The sequence below is a fragment of the Myotis davidii genome, unplaced genomic scaffold (genome assembly GCF_000327345.1).
Source record: "Myotis davidii unplaced genomic scaffold, ASM32734v1 scaffold149, whole genome shotgun sequence".
Lineage (NCBI taxonomy): Eukaryota > Metazoa > Chordata > Mammalia > Chiroptera > Vespertilionidae > Myotis > Myotis davidii.
The window spans coordinates 5,756,865-5,781,073 of NW_006352194.1; the positions used below are offsets into that span (position 1 = coordinate 5,756,865).

Genomic DNA, 24,209 nt, shown 5'->3' on the forward strand with positions numbered 1-24,209 from the left:
CCTCAGCGGGCCTGCAGGGGAGTGGTGAGTGGGTGATCAGGCAGGCAGGCAGGTGACCAGCAGTCCCGGATTGTGAGAGGGATGTCCCAGATTAGAGAGGGTACAAGCTGGGCTGAGGGACACACACACACACACACACACACACACACACACACACTGCACGAATTTCGTGCACCGGGCCTCTAGTTGTTACACATTTTTAATCCATAAAATAAGATTAATTCATAAAATGAAAAAACTAAAGTGAGATTGTATATGTAAACTTCCTAACTCAGGTAAGCCTCCCTCCCCTCCAAGACGATCAATGTAAATATATGTGTCCACAGTTTTCTTTATCCTTATAAAGTCTGCTGGGTGCTTCAGTGGGTTGGAGCATCATCCTGTGCACCAAAAAGGTTCAGTTTCGCCCTAGCCAGTTTGACTCACTGGATAGAGCGTCAGCCTGGCGACTGAAGGGTCCCAGGTTTGATTCTGGTCAAGGGCATGTACCTTGGTTGCAGGCACATCCCAGTACGGGGTGTGCAGGAGGCAGCTGATCGATGCTTCTCTCTCATCGGTTTCTAATTCTCTATCCCTCTCCCTTCCTCTCTGTAAAAAATCAATAAAATATATTTTTTTTAAAAAAAGGTTCAGTTTCTAGTCATCAGTCGATTGAATTTTCTCTATCCCTCACCCGCTAAAGTGACTTTTTAAAAATACATATCCTTGGATGGGGATTTTTAAAAATTATATAAAAACATACACATATGTATAAAGAGGGTTTATTTTGTTTGAATTATATACATTGTTTCTCAGTTTGCTTTCCTAATATCTTTTGGGCATCTCCCCAGATCTTTACAGATAGATTTTACTCAGACTTTTTTTGTAGTTGCATAATATTTTATAATATGTATATACCATAAATTTTCCAACAATTGTTTTCTCCTCTCACCTTCCACTTTCCTTCCATTATGCTGTTTCTAGAGTTTGGTTTTGGGGGTTTTTTGTAACCACACGCAGTGCTGTAATAACTATCTAAGTATATTTAATCTTATACACTGGATTTTTTTTTAATATATTTTCTTGATTTTTCACAGAGAGGAAGGGAGAGAGACAGAGAGTTAGAAACATCGCTGAGAGAGAAACATCGATCAGCTGCCTCCTGCACATTTCCTACTGGCGATGTGCCCGCAACCCAGGTACATGCCCTTGACCGGAATCGAACCTGAGACCCCTCAGTCCACAGGCCAACACTCTATCCACTGAGCCAAACTGGCTTCGGCTATACACTGGATTTTAAATTTCCCCATACACCAAAGGATATATGTTTTTTGTTGTTGGTTGTTTTTAATATGTTTTTTATTTTCAGAGAGGAAGGGGAAGAAAGAGATAGAAACATCAATGATGAGAGAGAATCATTAATCAGCCTTTGCAGACACACACCCCACTGGGGTTCAAGCCCACAGCCTGGGTCTGTGCCCTGACCAGGAATCCAACCGTGACCTTCTGATTCATAGGTTGATGCTCAATCACTGAGCAATGCTGGCTGGCCAAAGGATATATGGTTTTTTGTTGTTCGATTTTTTTGTGGTTTTTTAATATGTTTTATTGGTTTTTTACAGAGAGGAAGGGAGAGGGATAGAGAGTTAGAAACATAGATGAGAGAGAAACATCGATCAGCTGCCTCTTGCACATCTCCTACTGGGGATGTGCCCGCAACCAAGTTGCATGCCCTTGACCAGAATCAAACCTGGGACCTCTCGGTCCACAGGCCGACACTCTATCCACTGAGCCAGAGTGGTTAGGGCAGGATATATGTTTTTAAACTTTTTGTTTTTAAAGAGTAACAGACATTCACACTGCTTAGGAAAAGAAAAATGTCTTATTTGTAGCTTTTGTCAAACTTAATGATGTAAATATTCTCTTCATGACTAATTTTAAGCTACCAACTATTGTCAGTTAACTCACAGAATTCCTGTTGAACAATTTGTCTCATGCACTAGTATGACCCAGCTGTAGCATACCACTGTAGCAGGCATACAGTAAAGTGTACAGATCAGTAGTGTACAGCTCAGTGAATGTCAGCAAAGTAAACACGCCTCCCACCCTGGACAATAAATACAGAACTATACCTTTCCCTCTTTCTTTAAGGCAGTGGCTCTCAACCTGTGGGTCACGATCCCTTTGGGGGTCAAACGACCCTTTCACAGGGGTTGCCTAAGACCATCGGAAAACACACATAATTACATATTGTTTTTGTGATTAATCACTATGCTTTCATTATGTTCAATTTGTAACAATGAAAATATATCCTGCATATCAGATATTTACATGACGATTCATAACAGTAGCAAAATTACAGTTATGAAGTAGCAACGAAAATAATTTTATGGTTGGGGGTCACCACAACATGAGGAACTGTATTAAAGGGTCGCGGCATTGGGAAGGTTGAGAACCACTGCTTTAAGGGAACTACTGTCCTTATTGTCCTACTTCCCTACCTTAAAGATAACTAGTGGAGCCAATGTACTTTTGAAATACTGAGGGCCTGAGATAAAAGGATGGCAGTGGGCTCCTAATACTTGCCAAATAAAAAAATCAAACCATCACAGGAGTAATGAAAATCCAAATCTCAACAGCTAATCTTTTAGGAGGAAATTGAGAAGACTATCTTCATGAACTTTGAGAGGAAAAAAATTCCTTCAGCAAGATTAAAGATAATAAAGGGAAAACATATCAAATTTGAATATTAAAATTCAAATCCTTGGAGTAGCACATGATATCATAAATAAAAGGATGACGCCATAGATTGGGATTATCTATTTGGAATACATGTAGTAACAAAATGTTAAAATCTAGAATTAAGGAGGAAAAGAAAACAAACAGCTCAATTTAAAAATGGGCAATTCATAGAAATGAAAATCCATTGGCAGGTAAACTTTAAAAAAGATACTCATTGTTACTCTTTATTAAGGAAATAACAGAAATGTTGATGAAGATAAATACAGTCACTTGTCACTTTGGAGAGTAAATTGGACAATAATATCAAAGATGTTTATATACTATTCCCCAGCAATTTCATTTCAGAGAAATTCCCCAGATATGCACAAGCAGTGATATATAAGAATGTTTATGTATTGGTTTTAATAGGGAGTAATAAGAAAGAAATGAAATAAGCCTAAATATGACAATAACAGCTAACCACAATTTATTTGGTCAGTGAATCTAAATTGCAATATGTATTTACACACAGCAGTTAAAATTAATGAAGTAATACTAAATGTATCATCATGGATCAAACGTAAAAAATAGTACTGAATAACCTGACACCATTTAATAAAGTTTTATAATATGCAAAATAAAACTGTTGTTAATACATATGTAATAAAAGTATATAAATTGGAAACACTAAAATTCATACTTAAGAGAGAAAAGAAAGTAGGATTATGGGTAAGTACACAGGGATGAGTATTATGTCTTCTCCTATTGACAGGTTAGGTAATTCAGACCACTTTTCCATGGATATTAGAAAAGCTAGTCATAATATTTAAACAAATCTTAAAGGCTTCAGAGAACTAGAAGACAATAAAGATTTATTAAGACTAAGATCCTAGAAAAGGTGGAAGTCCAAAGAAAAGTGAAACATTTGGTAAAACTCCCCCCTAAAAGAATCAACTAAAATTCTTGAACATCTTGTTTTTCATGATTTATTGGACTAAGGAGAAAAAAGTTGTGACCAAGGTCTACCAAAATGAGTGTTGGAAGAGGCTCTAACAAATCCTCCTGTACTTTAGGTTGGGATACTAAAGGACTACTTACTTGGAACAAGGGTGAACCAGAAATGTACCTCTTCTCAGAGAGACTATAGTTCAACATCAAATCATTTCAGTCCTTGAGTTTGGATTACAGTTGATCCTTGAACAGTGAGTGCATCAATTGAGGCACTGAGCTACCACATAGTCAAAAATCCACATATAACTTTTGACTTCCCAAAAACTTAACTAATAGTACTGTTGATTAGAATTCTTACTGATAATATAAACAGTTTGTATGCTTTATGTGTTATATACTGTATTGTTATAATAAAGTAAGCTAGAGAAAAGATCATAACAAAAATACATTTACAGTACTGTACTGTATTTAACAATATCATAAGTTTATGTCCTTGTTTAGGATAAGTCATCTGTCAGTACCTAAATCAGCATTGTCTTATATGCTTACAAAACACTGTAGATGATATATGTATTCCTATATAGACCAGTGGTCGCCAAGGTCCGTGAGGTCCAAAAGGTTGGTGACCTCTGGTTTAAGGAAACCTTTGGAGCAGTGGTCACCAACCGGTGGTCCAAGGATCACTGGTGGTCCGTGAGGTCCAAAAAGTTGGTGACCTCTGCTATAGACCACAGGCACTGTTTTGGGGTGTTATGTTTTGTTTTTATGATCATTATTAGTTTAAGAAATAATACCTACCAGTGGACTGAGAGAAATTGAAGACAGTAGAATAAAGAATTAAGATATTAGCTGGTAGAGGTGCTCTTTTCCTACCAATTGTATTCATTAAGTTATTTCAGTAACTTCATGTCATCATCAATGTGTTCCACAGGTTACATTGCAAGGCCTTTGGCCTGATTCATAGTTGTAAAATTTAGACCTATGCCACTTGCCATAGACTATCAGTGTTGGCCATTTGAAATAATGGAATCTAGTTAGTCATATATTATGATCATGAGTAGTAGCAGTAGTAGTAGTAGGAGTAAGGAATAGTACTTGTAACTTATTTAATCCTTACAACCATTCTATTATTTCTATTTCACAACTTTCTCTGAAATTTACCAAATTACCTAAATAGGGATTTAATATTTATAGAAGTTTTGAACATTAAATACTAGAACCTTAGCTTAAACAATGTCCTAGATCAGTGGTTCTCAACCAGGAGTGGTTTTGTTCTCCAGGGGACATTGGGCAATGTCTAGAGACATTTTTGGTTAAGGTTACTGGCATCTTAGTGGATAAAGGCCCAGGTTGCTTCTAAACATCCTTTTAGTGCATGTGATAGCCCCCCATGACAATGAATTATCCAACCCAGAATATCAGGGTTGGGAAACCCTGGCTTAGATTGTTGAGATTTTTAAGAGTTAGGGGAATGCTTGTTCTTACTGTTTAAAGCAGTTTTTAAACCTTTTTTCCTACCTCCACATCATTCCTGTGGATCACACACCTCCATTTAAAACTTTGCAGTGATTATCTAAGTGAGGACTTAAGAATATAGTCTTACTGTGTCAGTTTCCCATCACTTCTTAAAGAGTAGGCTTTTAAGAAAGGAATTCTTTAGATATACAAGGAAATTGATATGATAGTGTTCCCTTCCCCAAGTTGCTCTGTAAACACCATAGTTACACACACACACACACACATCCTATATAATAAGGCAGCAAGCATGACCTAATGATTACAAACACTGTTGGACTGAATGGTGGAACAACCAGTCGCTATTACATGCGCTGACCACCAGGGGGTGTGTGCAGAACATGGTGGGTGTCAGCCATGGCGGGATAGTGGAGCAGGTGAGCGGGGGCACCAGACCAAGGTGGGGCACCAGTTGCTGTCACTGGGGCAGGCCTCTGGTGGTTACTGAAAATTCTTTGCTCCCACATGCCATGGTCCTGCCTGGCGTTCGCACCCACTGCCAGCACTGGCCCTACTCTCACCCACAGCCAGCACCGGAGCCCCACTCGCACCCGCTGCCGGCACCCAGCACCGGTCCTGATTGCTCGGCACCATCAAAGGGTGCAAGCGGTGGCTGCCAGCCCCATTCACCCCTGGGAGCTTCTCCACTTCCCCCTGCTCCTGAGGGGCAGTTGGGGCAGCAGCAGCCACTCACATCCACTGACAGTGCTGACCCCACTCGCACCCGCTGCTGGCGCTGGCCCCAATCGCTCCGTGCCGTCAGCGGGTGCAAGCGGGTGTTGTCGCTGTCAGTGCATGGGAATTGCAGCAGTGGGAGTGAGGCTGCCAACAGAGAGGGGACCAGGAGCCATGGCAGGAGGGGTCAGGCGGGGGCGTGGAGAATGAGCCAAGACCCACCCCTGTGCCTACCGCAGCCTCACAGCCCACAGTTCTTTCAAGGTGCATGAATCCATTCACTGCGTCCCTAGTGTATACATATACACAGCTACCTGCCTCTACCACATGCTAAGTGAAACCTCTGGTACATAGGCTTCAGGGCATCATAAGAGAGTAAACCATGACTCTGATGTACTACTGCTCCTTCTACTGGTTAAACTTGGAATGACTGAAGAGACCTGCAAGACCCTCACAAAGTGTAAAGCATTTAACCAGAATTCAGTCCTTCTCTTAGAAGGACGTCTGAATCAAGTAGCAAATGGAGAAGATGGATGAGAAAAAATGTCCTGTATCTAAGTCTGTACTTAAATAAAAGTTTAATTGGATTATTGGTAACGTTAAATAGTTGTGCTTTGTTTTAATCATAATTTAAATTAAAATCCCCATCTCAGAACTCATTAGAATGTAAGCTACTAGGCGTAGGGAATTTTTTTTTCCACTGCTGAATTCTTAGTGCCCAAAATGGTTTCTGGCACATAATAGACCCTCAGACATTTGTGCATGGGTAAATGCATGAATGAAAGAAAAACTGACAGTTTGAGTTGATTTTATACCCTAAGACTATAATTTTGTTACATTTTATCTCTGCTGTGTCAGGCATGCACACTTCAGCTATAAAGAATGGCACTCAACGTAGATTTTTGAGCATTCTGTGTTCTATTGTGCCAGATAATGTTGCCACTTTTTACATGTTTTAACACAAGATGTGAAAAGAGTGACAGGACTGAGCATAGCAGGAGACACGAAGAATAAGGAAGACACAATTAGATCTCATCAGAAATAAAGCCTGCAATTACAGACAGGAAGCACTGGCTTTGGGCAACAGCAAGTGGCTGGAGTCCGCTGGAGGAGAAGGGATGTGCAACTCGCTTGATGGAAGATGAAGAATGCTTTGAAGAAAAGCTTGCTGAGAAACAGCTTAGCCTTTCATAATTAGCCCACGCCTTTTTGAATCTTGTCGGCATCCCTCAGTACTATATTACTACTGTGCCACTTCAGATGTATCTAGTAGAGATGTATTTTGATAAATGTGTTCATAGCACAGATGGAATATGTTATGTTCAGTTTTAGCAGGTGATTTGCTAAGATCAGGACATAACCACTGGTGGAGGATAGTATTGTCACCATGGACCCATGAGTTATATTGGACAATTGGTTTATTCCTGTTTATATCACATTCTAGATTTAGCATGGATGTGCCACTGGTTTATATTATATTAGTCACTCCAAATACTTTACCTCAGACCAGAACATGCTACTGAGCCACAGTGTTACCATTAGCATCTTTATGTATTGAGACAGCATTGAAAGTCTTATTCATGCTAAGCAAGTCCAAGAGTGGCTTTCTATTTTCTACTCTCCTATTGATTGCCATAGTTAACACACAGCTGACAGCTCTTAATGATTCTCTGGGAGTTATCCTTATAGGGATAAGAAGTATCCCTCAACACCAGCACATATATCAGGAGCGCAGGTCTTGTTGCTTAAAGAAAATGACTGCCGGTTGCAGACAACACTCATATTCAAGATTGCCGGCTGACCAGTATGTGGACGGGTCTCAACACAATATGAGATGATGCACTGTTAGTTTACAGAGTAATATGATGTCACACTGATAGTTTACTGCTGAGAGAAAGTGAAAAGGTAGGTGCTCCCGGAAAATCTAGCTTACCAAACAGCCTTACTAAAATACAGGTACTCCCCGACTTCCTCCCTGAAAAGCCATCTGTCCAACAGCCCATTTGAAACATCTTAGTTTTAATCATGGACTATAGTTAAATGAAAACTAAAGATGTCTGGAGATCTTTTTCTAACCATTGCACATCAACTTTCATTTTTTTTCTATTAGCCATGGGCACATTTGCAAGCATCTACCTTGCCCGCTGCTACGGGCTAAATGTTTGTGTCGCCCCCCAAAAACGTTCATATAGTACCCCCATGATGGGATTAGTGCCTTTATAAAAAGAGGAAGACACTAGAGCTTCCTTTTCATCACATGAGGATACTGCAGAAGGCAGCTGTCTGCAAACCAGGAAGAAGGCTCTCACCAAGAAACAAATCTGTCTGCACCTTGATCTTGGACTTCCAGCCTCCAGAACTGTGAGAAACAAATACCTGTTGTTTAAGCCACCAGTCTGTGGTATTGTTACAGTAGCTTTAGCAGAGTAAGACACCCACTCTTCAAGTTCTCTTCTAGCCAGTTTCATTGGGTCTGCTGACGCGTCAATGGCCAGGGACAACACATGCTAACTTAATAATGTCATCATCCTGTCGTATTTATAATAAAAAAATTATCATGCATCACTCTTCTAAGAGGATATGTTCTCATTGGCCTATTCCCTATTTCCCTGTTAACCATCCCCGGAGGACATTAAGATCATGTTCCAAAACAAGTCTTTAGAGGATTGTGTAGCTAGGTGTTCCATTATGAGATAAACAGACATGCAGAGCTGTGCACGTTCTGCCAGTTGTTGAGTTTTAGCACTTCCATATGAATATACCTAAAAAGCTTATGCACAATTACATGCTCTTTAGGTCCTACACATGTGAAATGTGCCATGACCTTTATTTGAGAATAGCAGATACTCATTTATCTTTTGTGGTTCTCTCCCCAGTGGCTTTGTGAGCTTTGTTATATACTTTCTTTGGTATCTCTATTACAATATAGGTTACTCTTAATTTTTAATCATAAACTTTTGTCAAATACAGCTCCAATTTTTTAACTATAGTTATACTTGTTTATTGGACTCCATGTGCCAGCCACTACTATTTGCTTTACTTAGACCATTTCATTTCATCCTTCCAACTGTCCTAAGAGATAGGTGTTATCCTCATTTTTAGAAAGAAACAGGTTTGATGAAGCTAAGTAACTTGATCAAAGTCACATAACAGCTGGAATTGTTGTTTTTCCCTCTCTCCCTCCTACTCACTCTCTCTCTTTCTCTCTCTTCCCCTTTCCCTTTCTCTCTAAAATCAGTAGGAAATGTATCCTCAGGGGAGGATTAAAAATAATCTTTAAAAAATAATAAAGTAGCATATTGGATATAACTGCTGATTTCTAGAGCCATTTTAGTTTGTTCTGGAACCTAACGTGTTGGTTCTCTATTATGTACCACCTTGCTCGTGACTGGGCCTCTTGGTTCTCTTCTGTGTCACGTTGTATATTCTGGGTCCAATAATGTTAAAAAATAGTCTTTTGGCTTTTGCTTTGGAAATTCCTTGTCTTCATGTAGTGGTGTTTCTTTTCTGGAAGGCTGATTAAATGCCTAACTTTTTGTGTGATCACAGAGTAGGCTTGACTATGTCACTTCCAGTTTTATGCCTGAGTTTGGAGATAAGGACATGTTAGGGTTTCTGTGGTTGTCTAAAATGTAATGAAACACTTGGTCCATTGGTTGACTAGACTGGGCAGTTGTTAAATGGTCTCTCATATGTCATAGGGACTGTGTTAGAGAATGTACCATCAGTTCTAGCACAGATATACTATAGCATCATAGTCTCCATTCTCAATAAGTTTCTCTAGCCATTCAGCCTTCAGCAGCAGCTGTTTAAGTCCATTCAGGTTAATAACATTAACTATTGTGAGTATAAATACAATGCATCCTGTTTTTCACTAGACCTAGGGCAAATACCATGCATTTCAGAACTTTGGGAGCCACTTTGTGATTCCAGAAAAAATCATTTTGCCATGTTATGCAATAGCTGTTTAAAATGGTGCTCGGGGGAATTTCACCTGTAAAATAGAATATTTTAGTCAATTGAAATAATTAATAAACATCATATATTGATAGGTAAAGTAAGTACTACCATTGCAGTATCTTGACATTCCCAAGGAAAAGATATTTCAAAAAGATATCTCAAAATTGTGTTCCCCCTTCTGCTATTTCCTAGAATAAGGATCTCACCTACAACCTTTTTCCTTTGACCATGAAATTCATGCCATTTCTATTTGTTCCTTTAAACCAAGTACCTACAATAATAGTAAGAAAAACAAAAGTAATAGCCCTACAGAGCTAAAAACGTCTAGATAAGTACGAGGTCATAGTTGTAATAATCTTAGATGGATTTCAAAGTCAGCTGAAGGCACAACCAGCCATCGAAGATAGAGTACACTTATATGAGGGCAATGTGCATCTTTTCTGCATAAAATTTAAGACATCTTACCACTGAAACATGAAATGCCTGACACTAAATTACATTTCTTAAATGCTTACCTGTGGTCCAGTCAGCATTATTTTGCAAATAAATAAAATTGATATTTTGGGGAAATCATTGAACATATTTAACTAATCTTGCTGCTTTTACATTTTCCCATCTGGATGCAGCTGAAAGTACCCATGGCAGACAAGCCTGGGAACACAGTGAATTTCCGGAAGCTGCTATTGAACCGTTGCCAGAAGGAGTTTGAAAAAGATAAAGCAGATGATGATGTCTTTGAGAAGAAGCAGAGAGAACTCGAGGCTGCCAGTGCTGTAAGTCTTTTCACAGAAAGAAAGTGCTTGTGCAGTTTGAGTGTTATCAAATAGAATTTTATGTCGCTTGCTACTACATCTCCCTACTATAGGTGCCTGTGGCCTTTTTTTCATGTGCTAAACTATATTGACGTGTAGAAGAAAATGTTATTTCTTTCAATACTGCATTTTAGAGTTACTCAAACTACTAAGTCAGAGATTCAGAACCATCTTAAGAAAGGTCGCTGAGTGCCAGAAATCTCCTGAAATGGATGTAAACTTTTTTTTTATTATTGATTTTTTTAAAAATGAGGAAGGGAGAGAGATAGAGAGTTAGGAACACCAATGAGAGAGAAACATTCATCAGCTGCCTCCTGCACACCTCCCACTGGGGATATGCCCGCAACCAAGGTACATGCCCTTGACCGGAATCAAACCTGGGACCTTTCAGTCCGCAGGCCGACGCTCTATCCACTGAGCCAAACCGGTTTCGGCTGGATGTAAACTTTTAAGTATCGTTCATTTTTCTGAGGAGTAGGACTTTAGTTGCAGTCAGATTCTCAAAGGTTATCCTGATCCCAGAAAGGGTAAGGACCGTGAATTTCAGTGTACGTTCTTAGCGTCGGTTATGCAGTACAGTTTTCATCATCATTCTGTTCCTTATACAACAGCCAGAGGAGAGGACAAGACTTCATGATGAACTGGAAGAAGCTAAGGACAAAGCCCGGCGGAGATCCATTGGTAACATCAAGTTCATTGGAGAACTCTTTAAACTCAAGATGCTGACTGAAGCCATCATGCATGACTGTGTGGTGAAGCTGCTGAAGAACCATGATGAAGAGTCCCTAGAGTGCCTGTGTCGCCTGCTCACCACCATTGGCAAAGATCTGGATTTTGAGAAAGCAAAGGTAAAAGTCCAAAATCAGAAACCTCCAGCAGGGAGTCTGTCTATTACAAAAGTACTAAGACAGTCAAAGGAAGTGGTCCATTGTGCCCCAGCTGTCGAGGCTGCTTATTTTTCTCTGTTGCCCTTCTCATTGTTAGTGTTTGACCATCATGCCCTTACCTCGTTTCCATTAACGTCAGAAGTGAAGAGCTCCCAAATTACATAAAAGTCAATTCATGAGTTGTTCAGATTATTTGTACCTTGTCCTTTTTCTGCATTACCATTTCACAGGTCACTTGTATACGCAAATTATGAGCAGAAATAAAGTGGGGGGGAAACTAATGGTCAGGATTGAGGGTGATACAGAAATGAAGAAAACCCAGTAGCTTTCTTAAGTCCATGATCTTCTTAATGATACACCATCTAACCACAATATAAGAAATAATTAAAAATACCATAATTCAAAACATAACATGCTCTACAAATAAGGGGTTGGGAAATTAGAAATGCTTCAAAGAAATGTCAGAAATATTTCATAGATAGGATTATTTTTGATGTGACAGAAAGCCCCAAATATTAGTAGTTTATACAAGATTGAGGTTTATTTCTCATATGTGCAAGTAAAATTCAGAAGTGAAATCTGAGGGTGGTCTTAGATTTTTGGAGAATTCTTTAAACTCAAAATACTGATGATCAAAACACCAAGTTTCTCCAGCTTAATATTCTGTTTATTCCTAAGGTGTAGCCCTTGTCCTTATGTTCTCAGCAGAAACAGTGGGGGAGGGACAAAGGACATAGCCACCTCTCTCTTAAGGTTCCAGGGAGCTGCAATATGACATTTCCATTTCTGTTTGGTTAGCCTATAATTAGTCCTTTGACCACAGCCAGCTGCCTGAAATTTTTATCTTTTATTTTGGGTGTCATATGCTCAATTAGAAATTCTACCACATTATCTTTTGGGCCCTACTTGTATTCCAAGGCCATTTAAAAATTCTACATGGTAAAAATTACATTTGAATTCCTCAGCCAAGAATACTAATGATTTTGTCTCTTGTAGCCACGTATGGACCAGTATTTTAATCAGATGGAGAAAATTGTGAAAGAAAGAAAAACCTCATCTAGGATTCGATTCATGCTTCAGGATGTGATAGACCTACGGCTGGTAAGTAGAAAACAATGAGCCTGCCACTCCAGTCTCTTAAGGAGTTGGGTTGGAGAGTTCCTCCTCGTATTTACACGTGTGAAAACTTAAATGCTTTTGCTCTTGGAGTCAGAAATTAAATTGACAAAGTTTCATGGAGAGCTGTGTGAAAGGACTGAAGGCACATATACCTGCCTGTTATGTGTTTCTTCTCTTTATTCTGATTATCAAACCACATTTGCAATTTTGAAATCTGCCATTCTGAATTCAAACTGCGGTCAATTAAATTTAGTCTCAGGATGCTAAATAATCAGGAAGCCTCATCTTCAAAATGAATACATTTAACTTCCCCGAGCCTTATATTTTAAGTCTCTAATATAGGTGTGTTGCCTACCTTGCAGATGTATTGTATAGATTCAGTGAGGTGTCTAGCTCAGAAGAGATGTTGTTTTCTCCTCTGTTGTGTTTTCTATATAGCCTCCTGTTGTGCTGCTTTCATTTTCTTCATTTCTCATACCAGAAACAGTTTTTACCACTACCACTTCTTTTGTCTCTTCATATTTTAACTCTTGCAAGGAATATACTGCAGCTGATCATAAAGTACAGAAAATGAATATAGGTCCTACTCCTGCCCTGCTCTGCAACCAAATCAGATAGCATTGGTTATGGTTCTTTATCTTGTTAAGCCCAGATGTGATCTCAGCATCCTTATTACCAAAGCCACTGCCAGTTTATCAGAATTTCAATGCTGATTTAAACCATCCTTTCCTCTAGCTAGTATAAAAATGTAAATATGAAAAACGTTTCTACTCAATCCTTCAACCACTTGTACTTACTTTAAACTAGAAGGCCTGGTGCACAAAATTCATGCACAGGTGCAGTCCCCAGGCATGGCTGGCGATACGAGTGTCTGGCGTGGAAGGGTGGGTCCCAGCTGACCTCTGGGCCGTGGGCAGCACCTGCACCCCTGCTCACACCCTCCTTGGTCTGGCACTGCCCACTCACCCGCTCCATCATCCCTCTGTGGTCCCACTCTTGTTGGGGTCCATTGGGGCCAGCAGCACCTCCACTGTTGCCCACTGCCAGCACTGTGTCACTGACACAGCACTGTGCCACCCCCTAGTGGTCAGCACACGTCATAGCAAGCAATCGACAAGGGAACAATTTACATATTAGGCTTTTATTATATAGGATGTTGGGATTGCAGCTGGGAAAGAGAAAAGTATAATTATAAGGAGACAGCTTGTTTTGTCCTTCACAGGATAACCAAAAGGACAGAGTGGTGTGGCACTTTGTGTAGGTTACCAGACCATGATATGAAAGAAAAATGCTAGTCATCCTCGATTTAGAACCCCCATGGAGTGTGATATGAACTGGGTCGCTGTATCCCAGATTAAGGCAAGGCGAAAGAATCCTGACCTTTCTTGATTCCTTTTCTCTCTCCTCTTTGCAGATATACAAAGTAATAAAAAAAATACATTTGGGCTAGTCTTTCACTGTCTTTTTTATCCATTGACTATTGGAAGGCTCAGTATACAGTAGTTCAGGGTTAATTGAGAAGAATTTAATTCTTTAGATCTAATCCCCAAATTGCACACAGTGCTATCTGTAATTCAGATGGAAAACTGAAGTAATAGATTTTATAAGTATAAAATAGATTTTCAAAAATTTTTAAATTTTCTTTTTAGTTAATCTGGCTGATAACCTTATTTTCTCCTTTTATAGTGTAATTGGGTATCTCGAAGAGCAGATCAAGGGCCTAAAACTATTGAGCAGATTCACAAAGAGGCTAAAATAGAAGAACAAGAAGAGCAAAGGAAGGTCCAACAGCTCATGACCAAAGAGAAGAGAAGACCAGGTGAGGGGTGGAGTCCACTGGGCATTAGAGGACTTAGGAGTTACGATAGATTAATCCTCCAGGGAAGAAATAGTACTTTTAAATTTCATGGGACACCACACTTACCTTCCTACCCTAGTACCTAACATATAATGCCTTTTAGGTAATGACTTTTATTTATTATCAAAATAGATTGAGAGGGAAAAGATGAGAGCCTAATCCAGGAGGATGTCCATAGTTGACTAAAGGAAGGAAAGAACTCTTGGAAAAGTGACAGATAAGAAACAATGGAGAAGGAGGAGTACATACGAGGATATAAATGTCATAGACACAAGGAAGAAGCAAGTCTGCTCATGATCAGTAATGTCAGATAGCACAGAGAAAACCAAGAAGTATATGAGGATGAGAAATGTTTTTTAATAGATTGGTGGTCTTTCGTTCATTCATTTTATTTACCAAATATTTATTGAGTGCCTTTCACTCAACAGGAGAAAGTCACTTCCCTCATGCAGTTTACATCTTCCTGGGGGCGGGGGGAAGACAGTAAACAAATACTTAAGCATAAATACTTGTCAGATAAATTTGTTCTATAGAAAAAACTTAAGCTGAGAGCGGGCGTCGGAAGTACAAGGCTTTGTGGGTAGAAGTTGCAATTTTCAATAGGGAAGTTGGGAAACCTATTAAAGTTGGTATTTTTTGAGCAATTGAGGAAGCTAAGTCATGTATATGTAGGTTGTCCCAAAAAAAATGTATACACATACTTTGAATAATTATAAAGGCAGTGTTTATTAAAATACATTTTATTTTCAGGATTGAGCTCTTGGCTGTTAAAGAATGTATACATTTTTTGGGATATCATGTATATGGGGAAAGAGAGTCTTAGGCAAAGGGGAATGGCATAAGCACAAAGGCCCGGAAACACCATTTTTAAGGAACAGCAAAGTGGCCAATGGGGCTGGATCAAATGGCATAGGGGGTAGAGGGGCAGAAGATGGGGTCTGAGAGTCAGAGGGTCAGATTATTTAGAGTTTATAGACCATTTATAAGAAATCTTCTTTCTCTGAGTGAAATAGATAACAGAAGTGTTTTGAGCAGAGAAGTGCCACAGGACCTGGTTTGTCCTTTACATGGGTCACACTGACTGCCAGGATGAAACAGATACGGAAGCAGGGGAGCCACTGAAGAGATTTTTGTACTAATTGAGGAAATATTTGTGGCTTAAACCAAATTGGTAGTATTGGTAGTAGTTAGAAGGGGCTAGATGCTGAATATATTGTAATGGTTAAACTGACAAGGTTTGCTAACAAATGGATGCAAAGTGTGAGAAAGAGGTGTCACGGTTTTCTGCTGAGAAGCTGAAAGGTTGAAGAAGCAGGTTTTGAGGGATGATTGAAGCATGCTGTCATTTGATACCTTACAATGAAATAAACTTTGGAATAAATAATTTCCATCTGATTTCTCCCAAAGTGTTCTAATCATAAACTCTATCAACACAATCATTAACTCTGTAAAAGCTAGCTTTGTCCCTCCCTTGGCTAGCTTGGCACTTAATCTCTACTCATTTGTATCACTTGATTTCACGGTCATTAATGTTTCATCAGAGATCCAATATAAGCAGAGTGCTTCTGCTTGATATTTTCATGTTGTGGCAGTTATAGAGACTGTCAGCAGTGCTTTAACCATTTCTTTTGTTTCTTTCCTTGGTTTTGATTGGAGCTGCTGAGTTGACACTATTGCTCACTCTTTCACTGTCAAACCTACTTAAGAACAGATGAGAGATTGGCTCACTCTATTCTCCCGGCAGGTGTCCAGAGAGTGGATGAAGGTGGGTGGAACACTGTACAAGGGGCCAAGAATAGTCGGGTACTGGACCCCTCAAAATTCCTGAAAATCACTAAGGTGAGTGTTACATTTAAAACACAACAGCAGCAGCCTGGCCGATGTGGCTCAGTGGTTGAGCATTGATCCATGAACCAAGAGGTCCCAGGTTTGATTCCTGGTCAGGGCACACGCCTGGTTGTGGGCTTGATACCCCGTGGGGGGCTTGCAGGAGGCAACTGATCAACGATTCTCTCTCATTGATGTCTCCATCTCTGTATCCTTCTCCCTTCCTCTCTAAAGAGTCAATAAAAACATATTTTTAAAAATAATAATAATAAAATACACAACAGCTTCAAAATATTATTGAGAGGCAAAAGGTAGATTCCTTCTTGCTCATATAAAATAGCCATAATGCAGATCTTATGAGATTTTTTTCTGCAAGTCAGTATTGCTCATTGTATTCTTACATACTTTTCCTAACATTAGTTCTTTTTATTTCTATGAGGGTTTACTACAGTGTATCCTTAGCTCTGGGGAAGAACTAGCTAGCTGTTTAAGGCTAACCATGAAAGGACTTAATAGTTTGCTATATCCAAGGCCTAAAAGAAATAACAGAGGACCTACTAGAAATCATTCTGTGATAAATGTTTAATATACTCAATTTAACTTTCTCTCTCTTGAGACTCCATGGGCAGTGAGAGGAAATTTTCTCCTAGCAGATGTTTTCAGCAGAAGTTGATCACTGTAAGTAGGGTGAAGAACATAGAGAAAGCAGAATTAAATTTTGTAAAAGTGGAAACTTCTATAGCTTAGTGGGTTTGGCGAATTATTTGCAAGTATAGTTTGATCCTTAGTTATAATATACTCCTTGTTCTGAAAATTGGCAGCCTGCCAATAGGAAGCTAAAGACAATCTAAAGTTAATGTGAAAACATCAAATGAAAGAAGATGACAAAAAGAAAACAGACTTTGATAAAATTGGAAGAAGATGGAATATGTCTTTGCATCTTTATGGTTTTGTCAAAGCATTGCTTCAGGATAAAACGTTACCTCTCTGGATCTCTCTTGATGTTAATTAGCTAGGATCCTATTCTCACAGATTCTGGTACCTTCTTATGGTTGTTTATGTCTTAGATCAGGAATACCATTGCTGAATACAACTTGATTCCCATCCACTTTCATTTCCAGCAAGAGAGGGTATTAACCGAGATTTTATGTTTAAAGAACTCCCCCAACATCAGCCCCAGTATTTTTGTAAATGTTATCAGTATTTGTCTGTGTTTTTAACTGTTGTTTCTGTGAATGAACGCTCTAAAAAAGAATAGCCCTGGTATTAAACCTACAACATTCCTTCATATTTTGAAAAATATATCAATTGTTTTTTAACCAACTTTGTGTTTATTCAGATAATCATAATATACTCTATATGAGTATATCCTGGAAAAAATTCAAAACCATTAAACAAATTCTTTGTTAACTACAAGGAATTTATGTGAAAGCATGTCATATAGCAAGACAGTACTGTCAGGATATAGTAATACCTTTATTACAAAGAGCTGCATTACAGCCTTTGTGTTACTTTGTAGTTCTATTCACTTGCACTAAAAATGTGCATGGAGGGTTAAACCTGAATGATAAGAGACCTTAACTCCCTATCTAACATTCTGTTCTTGTTTCTCTAGTTCCCTTTATGAATACTCCCATTCCACCTTTCCATCCTTAGCCCCAGGCTATTTTAATAGGCTCTGTTAAAATGTGAAATTGTTTTGTCAACAATCATATGAGGAGATTAATGAGTTCATTTAGTGGTATTTGTGTATTCCTTTTTTATTTTTTAAATCAATGGGTGTTGTTATACAAGAGGAACCATTAGAAGCTGCTTACATTTAGCAAACTGGCACACCATTTTAGAGGACTTGAATACTTTCTCTAGACTGACCAGTGGTTTCAAATTGTGTTTTCTGGAAGCTGGATTCCAAGGAAGTGCTTCAGGGGCCATAGGAATCCCACTTGAATGTGAACAGCTCCAATTTATGTTTCTTAAATCAGCATTCCAAGCAAAATTTTGTTGCTAAAATTGGTTTTACTGAGCTGAAAATTAAAAGTATTCTTCTAGAATATTGCCTAGAATTGATCTTGTCACTTATGTTACAGCCCACAATTGATGAGAAAATTCAGCTGGTACCTAAAGCACAGTTGGGCAGTTGGGGAAAAGGCAGCAGCGGTGGAGCAAAGGCAAGCGAGACTGGTAAGCACAGAGAGCCCCTCCCTTCTCAGGAACCTGTGGTCCTTTAGCCCTCACCTTACAGCACGTTCCCACATCATTTAAGGATGACTTTAGGAAAGGAGCTATAAACAAATCCTGCGCAAACTTACTGGTGACCCTGACTAACATGACTTCCTCTTCAAAAGTGTTCCTTAGGTATGTGTGTTTTTTAAAAAAAAAAATAGGCTATTTTAAGACTTTAATCTCTTAGGTTCCTTTGTTTTTGTACACAAGTCTATATATATAAAAGCCTGAGCAACTGAACGACCCATCAACTGGTCACTATGACATGCACTGACCACTAGGGGGCAGGTGCTCAATGCAGGAGCTGCCCCCTGGTGGTCAGTGTGCTCCTATGGCCCCTCCCCCTGGCCGCCGGCCAATCTCCCACAGCTCCTTCCCCCGCCAGCCAGCCTCCCACAGCCCTGATCACTGGCCAGGCCAAGGGACCCCCCCCTCCTCCAGCGCATGAATTCATGCACCAGGCCCCTAGTTCAATATAATTACAGAAATTACGGGGACTCCAGTAATTTAAAAGACAGATTCATTTTTGCTGAGAAAAAGAATGTTAATAGCCAGAGCATTTAATTTTAGCTTGTTGTAAAAATAATTAGATTGAAATCGTTTTTAAAATCTTTTACCAAAAGTCATATTTTGAAAAATTTGACCTTGGGATGTGACCTTGACAAACACATCTTAAAAGCTGAAGAAGGCTTATGGAAAGAATAAAAACTTCATTGTTAACCTTCTTTCTGTAATTCCCTTTTACTAAGTAATTTTGACCTTTTTTTTCTTTAAATAAAAAATATTATTATTCATTTAAACCTACATACATAATTTTACATAAATGAGATCATAACATTTCTATTACCTTTTTTAAGTGAAATATAGTTGATCCTTCAACAATTTGGGGTTAAGGATATCTCTTATGTTATAGCCCACAACTTATGAGAAAATTCAGCTGATCTAACCATGAAAGGAATTTGTCGCACTTCTACCTCTTCTCTCCCTTTTAATTAATTTTCTGCTTCTGATTTGCCATGGGTGAGAAACTGCTTGTCCTGCTGGTTAAAATTGTCTAAAAGAAGACTAAATAGGGAAATAGGAAGATTCTCTCTTAAAATGAATAAAGTGTGTGATACTGGCTGTTTAAAAATTACTTCTACATTTTTTTTGCTTGCCTCCACCCCATGCAGTCAAAAATCCATGTATAATTTTGATTCCCCAAAACACAAGTTGTGCCTTCGTATCCATGGAGGATTGGCTCCAGGGCCCCCCTGCAGATACCACACTCCTGGATGCTCAAGTTCCTTGTATAGAATGGTGCAGATCAATGCATACAGTTAGCCCTCAGCATCTGCAGACTCCCAACTGTGGGTCAAAGGCAGTACAGGTATTTATTTTAAAATCCATATTTTAGTGGACCTACACAGTTCACATCTGTGTTGTTCAAGGATCAACTATATTTTGTTTTGCTTTTGCTTGCCTCCATCCTTTCTGTTTATCACTCCCATCCCCAAAGGATAATTTAATTATGTTTTTAAAGAAGCAAGAACCAATTGTTGTAATGAGCAAAGATTTTTAACTTTTTTTATACAAATTCTAACAGTGCTTCTCAGAATATGGTCTGTGGACCAGGAGATTGGCATCACCTTGTTAGACTTGTTAGAAGTGTCTAATCTCAAGCTCCACCCCAGGGAGGCAGATGAATTAGAAGCTGCATTTTAGTCATGGGATTTGTATTTTTCTCTCAATCCTCAACACTTATAGATCCCTTACGGTCAAGTGCTTCCAGCTTAAACAGATTCTCTGCTTTACAACCTCCAGCACCCTCAGGGTCTACATCCACACCTTTAGAGTTTGATTCCCGGCGGACCTTAACCAGGTAAGGAGAAGAAGTCTGCTATCCATATTAGCTCAAGACTCACCTGCTTGTCTCTCTCTCTCTCTCTCTCTCTCTCTCACACACACACACACACACACACACACACACACGTGCCCACACAAATTATTATGATAATCCTTATGGATGGATTTCTATCATTCCTAAGATTGATTTCCTTTTTCTTTTCCTCCTTTAATCTTCATATTCTGTAATTTCCAAATAAGAACAAAATTTGGTGGTAGATTTAGGATGGGATGGAAAGAAAGGGTACGTTAATCTGGCAAATACCTAATGACTTGCTCCTTAAGAAAGCCAGGCTGATTCAAAAGGTCCTGGGGGCTGTGTAGGGCTCTCCACGCTAATGCCACAGGATACTCTAGGGCAGCAGTTCTCAACCTGTGGGTCGCGACCCCTTTGGCGGTTGAACAACCCTTTCACAGGGGTCGCCTAAGACCATCCTGCATATCAGAGATTTACATTACGATTCATAACAGTAGCAACATTACAGTTATGAAGTAGCAACAAAAATAATTTTATGGTTGGGTCACAACATGAGGAACTGTATTTAAAGGGCCAGAAGGTTGAGAACCACTGCTCTAGGGCCGTGGTTGGCAAACCGCGGCTCGCGAGCCACATGCAGCTCTTTGGTCCCTCTAGTGTGGCTCTTCCACAAAATACCATGTGCAGTGCGCACATAGAGTATGATTGAAACTTCGTGGCCCATGCGCAGAAGTCAGTATTTTGTGGAAGAGCTGTTACTTTGTGGAAGAGCCACATTGAAGGGGCCAAAGAGCCAATGTGGCTCGCGAGCCACGGTTTGCCAAGCCGCAGTTTGCCAACCACTGCTCTAGGGTAATTTAGCAATCTCAAGCATGGAGATGAAAAGGAGGCCTGACAGCCCCCACACACACCTCACTGTCACACTATTCTTCTAGTTAGATTTGAGGTTGTCCTTTTTTTCACTATGTATTCAATCCTCTGACTTTTGTTTTTATAGGATTCATACAGTCAAGAGTTCTTTTGGCTAGTCTCCTGAGAATTGATGAGGACCTGTAGTATAGTGACAGAGAACAAAAAAAATTTTTTAAGCCTCACTCGGGGATATGTTTTTATTGGTTTTTAGAGAGAGAAGAAGGGAGAGATAATTGATGTGAGAGAGAAATATCCATCAGTTGCCTCCAGTACTTGCCCTGAGCAGATCAAACCCACAACCTAGGCATGTGCCCTGATCGGAACTCTAGGAAGGCAGGTAGAAATGTCCTTGAGACAGAGAAACATCGATCGGCTGCCTCTTGCACACCCCCTGCTGGTGATTGAGCCCACAACCAGGACATGTGCTCTGACCTGGAATTGAACCTGCGACCTCTCAGTGCATGGAACATTACTCAACCAACAGAGGAACAGCAGCTAGGACACAGTCAGTTTTCTAATGATAACTGGGATTGTCATTGAGCACCAGTTGTGCTGTTGAAGTCTTTGTGGCTCTTAGCTCTGCTGTAAATTTCCCCCGATGGCTGCGCTTTTTGAGTGTGTATAGCTTTTTTTACAGTGCTTAGACTGTGTCACACTTCTTCCTCTTCTCCCCCTTTTAATTAACTTTCTGCTTCTGATTTTCCATGGGTGAGAAACCGCTTGTCCTGGTTAGAATTATCTAAAAGAAGACTATACAGGGAAACAGGAAGATCCTCTCTTAAAATTAAAGTGTGTGACATTGGCTATTCAGAAATTACTTCTACTACTTGGTTCTAAGATATTTTTCATATAGTTGAAGTTTCTAAATAAATAATGTATAATTTCTAAGATAGTGATACCATGTTCTTTCAGTATTCTGTTTTTCTTTCACTCATTTGGTCCATATATTCACCACTGTCTTCGTCATTCTTAAAAGATTTTTTTAAAGTAAAACAAGGAATTTCTATTGTCATTTAAATTTTTTAAGTTAGTATCCCTTTAACATATTTAAGAGAAAAACTAAGCTATCTTTTTTAAATTTATCTTTATTGTTGAAAGTATACTTATGTCCACTTTTTTTCCACATTGGCCCACTCCACTCTGCATCTGCCCCTCCCCCATACCTTCATCACACAATTGTCTATGTCCATGGGTTATGTATAGATGCATGTAAGTTCTTTGATTAATCTCTTCCCAAGCTATCTCAATACTCTCTTTTTTTAATTAAATTTATTAAGGTGACATTGGTCAACATGAACTTATAGGTTTCAGTTATGAATATTCTCTTTAAAGCACTGATTTACATGTTTTTATAAATAATTACACTTTAAAATATAGTTGATACCTTACATATCTAAAGTTTTCTCAAAAATGATTCTGCATGCTTTAGAAAAACTAATTAAATTAAGTTGCTTTATAATTTAAATATATAAGGAGATGGGGGTCTTTCTTTTGACAAGTGTTTTGTCTTTTAAGTCGTGGAAGCACAGGCAGGGAGAAGAATGACAAACCCCTTCCACCTGCAACAGCTCGTCCGAACACTTTCATAAGGGGCAGCAGCAGTAAAGACCTGTTAGACAATCAGTCTCAAGAAGAGCAACGAAGAGAGATGCTGGAGACTGTGAAACAGCTTACAGGAGGCATGGATGTGGAAAGGAGCATCGCTGAGGCTGACCGGAGCAAAGCCAGGGAGTCAGGTGAGAGACTGTATAAACACATAGGATGAAGGATTGGGCCTTCAATTTGGAAGGAAAAATATAAAGGAGACTTTGTGCCTGAGTAAATTTCATGGTAACAACACACACACTGGCACCTTAAAAGTTAAAGGCATCATCCTCAGAGTTTTGTAACCTAGTTCTCATTCCTCAGGTATCCTTTTGTTCAGCAGTTTGTAAATTTTCTTCTTTCTCTGTTAAATGTGATGATGATGAAGTAAGCAATCTGAAATTCTTACACGTTCATAACATCCCACTGTGCATAGAGTGCTTATGCTCTGTAGAGCCCCTCAAATGTATGGAATTCTGACACTGAGACACTGCAAGGCAAACCAAGGAGAGAGTATCAGATTGTCTTTTGTTACTTTCATGTTCCTTGGTAATCTCTGTGGGTTTTGTACGTTTAGCATGTATATGCTTAGAGGAAGACTCAGATAATGCTCTAGAAATTGCCACATGAGTTTAACCTATCTGTGTTTCAGTTTCCTCATTTGCTACCTGGGGATAACAAGTGTAGGGTTATTATGAAGATTAAATGAGAAGTCAATACATGTAACTACTGAGAACATTACCTGATAAATACAAAGTTTTCAAAAGGTACTAGAGGTCGTGGTGATGATAATGATAATGATAGTGATGAAAAATAGTTTAAAGATAATTTTTAGCATCTTTTAACTCTTCACCCTGAAGCAATATTGGTTGTTTATGACATTTTTATAACTTTAAAATTTGTTTTACTCTTTAAATTGTGTCTTCTAACTGTAATCTTTAAATGGATTTTAAAAGCAAGTTGAAATGTCTTCCCCCAACTGATAGAGTCTCCAGATCCTTCATCTTTAAGGACATGTAGCTTTCTTATCTGTGTTAAGTATTTGGGGAACATAATAAAATAGGGCATGGAAATACCATGTAGTGAATAATGTAGTACAGCTGCCCTTTGGATGTTTACTGTCTTGATCATTTGTCCATTTACCGTGTGCACACTGAGCAACTAGTGACTTCTGGGCACTCATTCCCTGCTCTCAGCCTTCAGTCTCTGGGTCAGGAAGACCTTTACCAAATAGTTTCACGAAATAATCCCTATCAGTACAAACTAAAAAAAGTGCTGTGAAGGAAAGGAACACAGTTCTAAGGGCGTATTTAACAAAGGAACTG

The 24,209-nt window shown here is 39.2% G+C and overlaps 1 protein-coding gene across 21 annotated transcripts in view; it reads left to right on the plus strand.

Moving 5' to 3' along the window:
- Positions 1–24,209, plus strand: part of EIF4G3 (eukaryotic translation initiation factor 4 gamma 3) — a 272,633-nt gene that overhangs the window by 220,532 nt on the left and 27,892 nt on the right. For all 21 annotated transcript variants that reach the window (XM_015557211.1, XM_015557208.1, XM_015557218.1 and 18 more), the window contains 8 exons: positions 10,428–10,574; positions 11,225–11,461; positions 12,497–12,601; positions 14,306–14,438; positions 16,222–16,316; positions 18,392–18,485; positions 20,274–20,388; positions 22,816–23,036. In XM_015557211.1, coding sequence (XP_015412697.1) covers positions 10,428–10,574; positions 11,225–11,461; positions 12,497–12,601; positions 14,306–14,438; positions 16,222–16,316; positions 18,392–18,485; positions 20,274–20,388; positions 22,816–23,036 — 1,147 coding nt within the window. The remainder of the gene's footprint in view (positions 1–10,427; positions 10,575–11,224; positions 11,462–12,496; positions 12,602–14,305; positions 14,439–16,221; positions 16,317–18,391; positions 18,486–20,273; positions 20,389–22,815; positions 23,037–24,209) is intronic.